Raw genomic sequence first — 6,000 nt, 5'->3', positions numbered from 1 at the left:
GTGCAAAAACTATCTACGTTTATGTTTGAATGCATGTTACTTTTGGTTCAAATTGCTTTGAACTTGGTTCAAATTAGTGGAGTATATATACTAATTTTTAGGGGATCGGCTAGAGATGCCCTTAGAGCAGCAATCAATAGCCAAAAAATCGACTGACCCAAATTTAATTTTCAAGCGACTTATCGTATAGCTAAAGTGATGATAGGAAAAGAAAATGATGAGGGAAGATATGCCCTTCCGTTGGATCCATTTATGACTCCTTGGAACGAACGAAACCTGACGCGCGCTCGTCTTTGAGCACACCGAGCACGGTTGGCGACGAAGTTGCTTCCGCGAGGCAGGTTGGTGGAGGCTTGGCATTCAAAATGTGACCCTGTCCGGACTTGGCAATGGTAGCCCTGCACGCATGTCCCATCGGTGACCGCTCCGCCCCCACGTACGTACGAGAGTGCGTGCGCGCCATGACCCGCCGCCCCGTCGACGTGATCGACAGGGAAAGCATCCAAAACCAAAGTGGCCGGGACGGATGACACTGGCTGGCCAACGTACGCCCGAGAAAGACGAGCCGCAGGGTGAGGCACGCACCGGCAATGCCCCTAGAGATATAGCTAGGGCTGCTGGAGATAGATAGATAGATATGGCTTTGCATGACGCCAACCACAGCACCAGCAGTACCTCGAGCTTTGGCTGCTTCCCAAAGTTGACTCCTCCTAAAGCACTACGTACGTCAAAGACGAGGCTGCAGGCCATACCATAGCGGCATAGCCACCGAGACGTACGAGGAGGAAGGGAGAAGAGGCACGAGAGGAATGGGGGAGGGCGCGCCATGCAGCTTCACGCCGCGGCGCCGGGGGGTGCTGTGGCGCGGCCTGGGCCTCGGCCGGCGCCGTAAGCTCCAGGTCGCCTGGCTCGGCGGCGGCAGGGCAGGCGGTGGCGGTGGCCGTTGCCACGGGCTCCTGCGGCGGCTCCGCCTGCGCTGGCTCCGGCGCGCCGTCCGCAAGCTGGCCGCGATCTACATGGCGGCGCTGGCAGGTCCGCCGGCGTCGTCGTCGTGCCCTGCGTGGGTCGGCGTGGAGCCCTGCTTCGCCACGCCGTTCATCTTCGTCCCCAACGCCCCGCGGTTCTTGTGAAGCCGCCGGGCAGAGCTTTTAGGAGGAGCCGACCGATGGCCGTGATCTTGGCATGATTTGCGTGCGCAAAACTCTGCTTGATTCCTGTCCTTGCTGTCCTTAGTTTCGTTTGGACGCAAAATGAGAGAAGGAAGATGTAAAATCAGTATATGAATGGGTGTTCTTCCCTTGTAATTAACCACCGGCCATCGATAAGTTTCTTCGTTTTTCTGTACCGGCCGTGCTTGCGCATATGTTGTTCCCGTTGTCATCTCAAATTTCTCAATAACTCGCTTTAAACAAATACTCATTCGAACCTTGCAGGTAAAAAAAACAAAAACTCTCGGTTCAAAAGTACTACTATAAAGTGCATTAATTCTTTTTAAATCAAATTTCTCTACATTTGACCAAGTTTATATGACAGGATTACATTGACAACTTCCTGGCCGCTGCTTCTACAAATTTCTGGGTTTAAACAAGTTTGCTCCACTCAGAGAAGACTTCGGCACCTCTGAAAATTTGCATGTATTTTACAGTTTCTATAAAGATCTTTTCCTAATGGTTTATGCTAGTTAATATGTCCTCTTGCCTTTTCATCACACAAAAAAGTAGGCAATTGTGGGATTTTCAAAAGGAGTCTTTTAACCGGTATTGCAATCCACATTTGAAAATCAAACTCTGGCATTTCAAAGAGTACCGTGCCATAGAATCACAGGGGGGAAATCAAACTCTTCAGGGGGAAAGACCGGCCCATAGAATCACATCTCAGATCGCCACAGTACGGGATCAATCAACCCTATCCTCGAGAGCACACCACGTAAATAGGACGCGAACATGTTAGCATGTCACGGATAGTCTGACATAGTGTAACTTTAGTTGCATTTGACCCTTCGACTCGCCATACGCTAGACATGCAACCAAGGGTCATGTGTATGCATGAGCGTCTACATCAAACTCTACACAGGTTCCACTACGAAACTACGATCAAACCACCGATACAGAATCAAAAGGAACGCAACGAGGCATGTGCAGACAGAGCAATGCCGACCTAATCTGTGGACTCGATGTTTCCTCCAGCAGCTTGATCCTTTGACATCGCCTCCCAAGCCTCCCTGCGGACAGAAGGGTATCAGTCAAACACTCATGAGAAATTGAAACTTCGAATTGAATAATGGAGGGCTGTATGCATCACTCGGTGATGAGAGGCCGAGGGTGTTATCCCTCTTTCGGGGGGGGAGGCGAATGAGAAATGACGATAGATACAAATATACTCCCAAGCTTCTGCAAGATATATATGTTGTCGTGGATATATGCTGCACAGATCAGTCAGCGGTGTATGTGTGCGTGTGGTGCACTGACGTGTTAGTGGTCATGTGGTACCAACCAATGATGTGCTAGCATTTGGGCAGAACAGGGAGCATCATCGCCAGACAAAATTAGTCATGATGAGCTCTGTTGCTATGAATTTTTCCTGGAATCCTGAAAGCAGCTGATGAGGTTCCCACGATGCATAAGACTAGCCTGCTGAATTTCCCCTCACCTCGGAGTGCCCACATGGTTCCACCACCCCACAAGGTTGCCACAATTATGCGGTACTGTCAGTTTCGTGTTTCCGCAGTTGCTAAACTTATGAAGACTTGGTCATTGTATGAAAGCAACAGCAACAGCATGCATTACTGAGATGGGCTGCGTCCAAATGATTTCTCCTAACACAAACCTTGTGTCAGATGAATATAAAAGATAAGACACATTACCGCAATGCTTTCTTAATCTCATTGTTCCCAGGATCCAGTTCCAATCCATCTTGGAAAGCTTCGGATGCTTCCTCGTACTCCTGTCGACAACAGAACGTTGGACAGATGAATCGACACCAAATGTAAAAAAGGGCAACAGATAACTACCAAACTGTTGAAGGTTTCTGACCTTGAGCGACATATGAGCAGCTCCTTTCCGGTAGTAACCTTTCGCCCACTCGGGTTTTCTTGCAATGCAAAGATCAGCATCCAGCAAAGCCTTCTGTGGCTTGCCTATTTTTAGGTAGCAAAGGCTCCTATTTGAATACAATGTTTCATCTAAATACCTTAGTTCAAGTGCCTGCATTAAATTGAAGACCAAAATACATAATATGAGTCATGCCCCAGAATAAAACTATCGACTAGAGAGGATTTTACTTGGCGGTCATTTTAAACTTTGGTAGTTTCTGTACTCTAGTATGCAGCAGTGAAGATTACATCGCATTTTTTGGGACAAAAGGCAGACAGCGCTACTTTGCAAATTTCGCCAGCAAAGCTAATTTTCCTTCTAATTTATCTTATTCTTTGTAGGTTACTCATGAAATTATTCTAACACAAACCTGGAAGACATCCTAGAGTTGATCCAACATGTAGTTTACATAGTGGAAATGAATAAAATAAATATTGGAAAACTCTCATTCTGTGGTCGTACTTGCAGAAAACCTTGAGTATTTTGGCATGTGGCATATAACCCCAGGCTATATTATCTTGATGTAAAGGTCTTTGGTTAATGCCACAAGGGTTATAAGGTGGCCCCAGCTGCACCACCAAGTTATCTGCCTCTCCCTAGCATGGAGGCAATCTGATGTGCCAATATAATAGTACGTTATTAGTGCAATTCAGATAGCTACATGCATACAGATCAAGACGTTCTTGTTAGGAATAAGCAACTTGTATTCCCATGAGGCCATAGGCCGATATATATACATGTACAGGTGTGTAACATATGCAGGAAACCCCTTATACAACGGGATAAATACAAAGGGGTACATGACCTATATTATAACTCTAACACCCCCCCTCAAACTCATGGTGGAGGAACAACACTGAGTTTGGAGAGATAAAAGCCATGTTGCGCTCTAGTCTGGGCCTTCGTCAGGAAATCCGCCAACTGTAACTCGGAAGGCACATACTGAAGAGCAATAACCTGATCCTGCACAGCAGTGCGCACATAGAAAGCATCAACACCAATATGCTTGGTGAGCTCATGCTTCACAGGATCGCGCGCAATGCTAATAGCACCTGTACTATCGGATAAGAGCATAGTCGGTGTAGTGACAGAAACACCAAAATCCTGAAGTAACCACCGTAACCAAGTCACCTCTGCCGTCAAAAGAGCCATAGCTCGCAACTCAGCCTCAGCACTCGAACGGGAAACTGCAATCTGTTTCTTCGTCTTCCAAGCAATGAGTGAACCGCCAAGAAAAACACAGTAAGCAGAAAGTGAACGGCGATCAGAAGGATCACTAGCCCACGTAGCATCCGCATAGGCCTGAAGCTGTAAAGAACTGGAGCTAGGAAAGAAGAGACGGTGAGAGATCGTGCCCCGAAGATATCGGAGAACACGAAGGAGATGACTATAATGGACCGATGTGGGAGCAGAGACAAACTGACTCAGAATATGAACCGGATAAGAGATGTCCGGACGAGTGACAGCTAGATAGACAAGACTGCCAACAAGATGACGATAACGCGTCGGGTCAGGAAGAGGGTCACCATCAGTAGCACGGAGGTGAACATTGAGCTCCATAGGAGTCTCAACAGTGCGCTCGTCAGAAAGAGCAGCACGAGCAAGAAGATCCTGGATATACTTTTCCTGGGATATAAAAAAGCCATCAGAGGTAGAAGAGACTTCAATCCCAAGAAAGTAGCGAAGAGGTCCAAGATCAGACATAAGAAACTGCTCACTAAGATGGGCCTTTACAAAGGCAATATACTCAGGGTCATCCCCAGTGATGACCATATCATCAACATAGAGAAGAAGAAGAGTCCGGCCACGAGGAGAAAGATGAATAAACAATGCGGGATCATGAGCACTTGCGAAAAAACCAGCAGTAGTGACCACAGAAGCAAAACGCTCAAATCAGGCCCGAGGGGCTTGCTTAAGGCCATAGAGAGAGCGACGAAGACGACACACCATGCCATCAGGAACAGAATACCCAGGGGGTGGCTGCATGTACACCTCCTCACGCAGTTCACCATTAAGAAAAGCATTCTTAACATCAAGCTGAGATATTGTCCAGTGGCGTGCAGAGGCAACAGCAAGAAGTGTACGAATAGTGGTCATATGGGCCACAGGAGCAAAAGTCTCATCATAATCACGACCATACTCCTGCTGAAAACCACGAGCCACGAGACGAGCTTTGTGACGCTCAAGAGAACCATCGGAGCGAGTCTTAACCTTGTAGACCCACTTACAAGTGATGGGACGGACTCCAGGAGGAAGAGAAACAAGATCCCAGGTACCAGTGCGTTCAAGAGCAGCAAGCTCCTCTGCCATCGCAAACTGCCATTCAGGATGAACAACAGCCTGACGGTAAGAAGTCGGCTCAAGAACAGCAGCACCAGCGGAGGGAAATCCAAAGCGATCAATAGGCGGACGAGGACGAGAACGCAAGCCATAAGTAGGCTGAGAGGAAGAGGACGACTCATCCAAGGAAACATCCACAGGTCGTGAACGACGAGTGTAATGCTGAGGAAAAGATGGAACAAGAGAAGGAGGAATCGCCAAGGTAGAATCAGGGGGTGGCGACGAAGAAGTCACCGGAGATGAAGGTGTAGAATCCGGTGACAGGCTCGGTGAGGAGACCGGAGAAGATGGCGGCGAATCGACGAGTGGTGGAGAAGCAAAGGGAGTGGAACGAATAGGCACAGGCACGACGGGAGTGATAGGGGAGTCAGGAAAAGTGAGGAAAGAGATGTCCTCCACTGAAAACAGCGAAGAAGATGGGCGTGGATAAAAAGGACGAGACTCATCAAAAGTCACATCTCGAGAGATACGCATCCGACGACCAACAGGATCCCAACAACGATAGCCCTTATGCTCATCACTGTAGCCTAAGAAGACACACTCAACAGACTGAGCGGTTAGTTTGGTG

General features: G+C 48.1%; 1 protein-coding gene across 1 annotated transcript; it reads left to right on the top strand.

Annotated features, from left to right (window-relative positions):
- Positions 1–672: 672 nt before the first annotated feature.
- LOC123099378 (uncharacterized) lies at positions 673–1,344 on the top strand. Its single transcript, XM_044521549.1, has one exon. The coding sequence runs from the start codon at positions 810–812 to the stop codon at positions 1,128–1,130; it is 321 nt and encodes a 106-aa protein (XP_044377484.1). The 5' UTR covers positions 673–809; the 3' UTR covers positions 1,131–1,344.
- Positions 1,345–6,000: the final 4,656 nt, after the last annotated feature.

The sequence above is a fragment of the Triticum aestivum genome, chromosome 4D (assembly GCF_018294505.1).
Source record: "Triticum aestivum cultivar Chinese Spring chromosome 4D, IWGSC CS RefSeq v2.1, whole genome shotgun sequence".
Classification (NCBI taxonomy): Eukaryota; Viridiplantae; Streptophyta; class Magnoliopsida; order Poales; family Poaceae; genus Triticum; species Triticum aestivum.
Note: the sequence above shows the minus strand (reverse complement) of the source record. Positions and strands in the feature narration are given on the sequence as shown.

Excerpts from the sequence above, each read along its gene's own strand:
- LOC123099378 (XM_044521549.1), top strand. The coding sequence starts at position 810 with ATGGGGGAGGGCGCGCCATGCAGCTTCACGCCGCGGCGCCGGGGGGTG.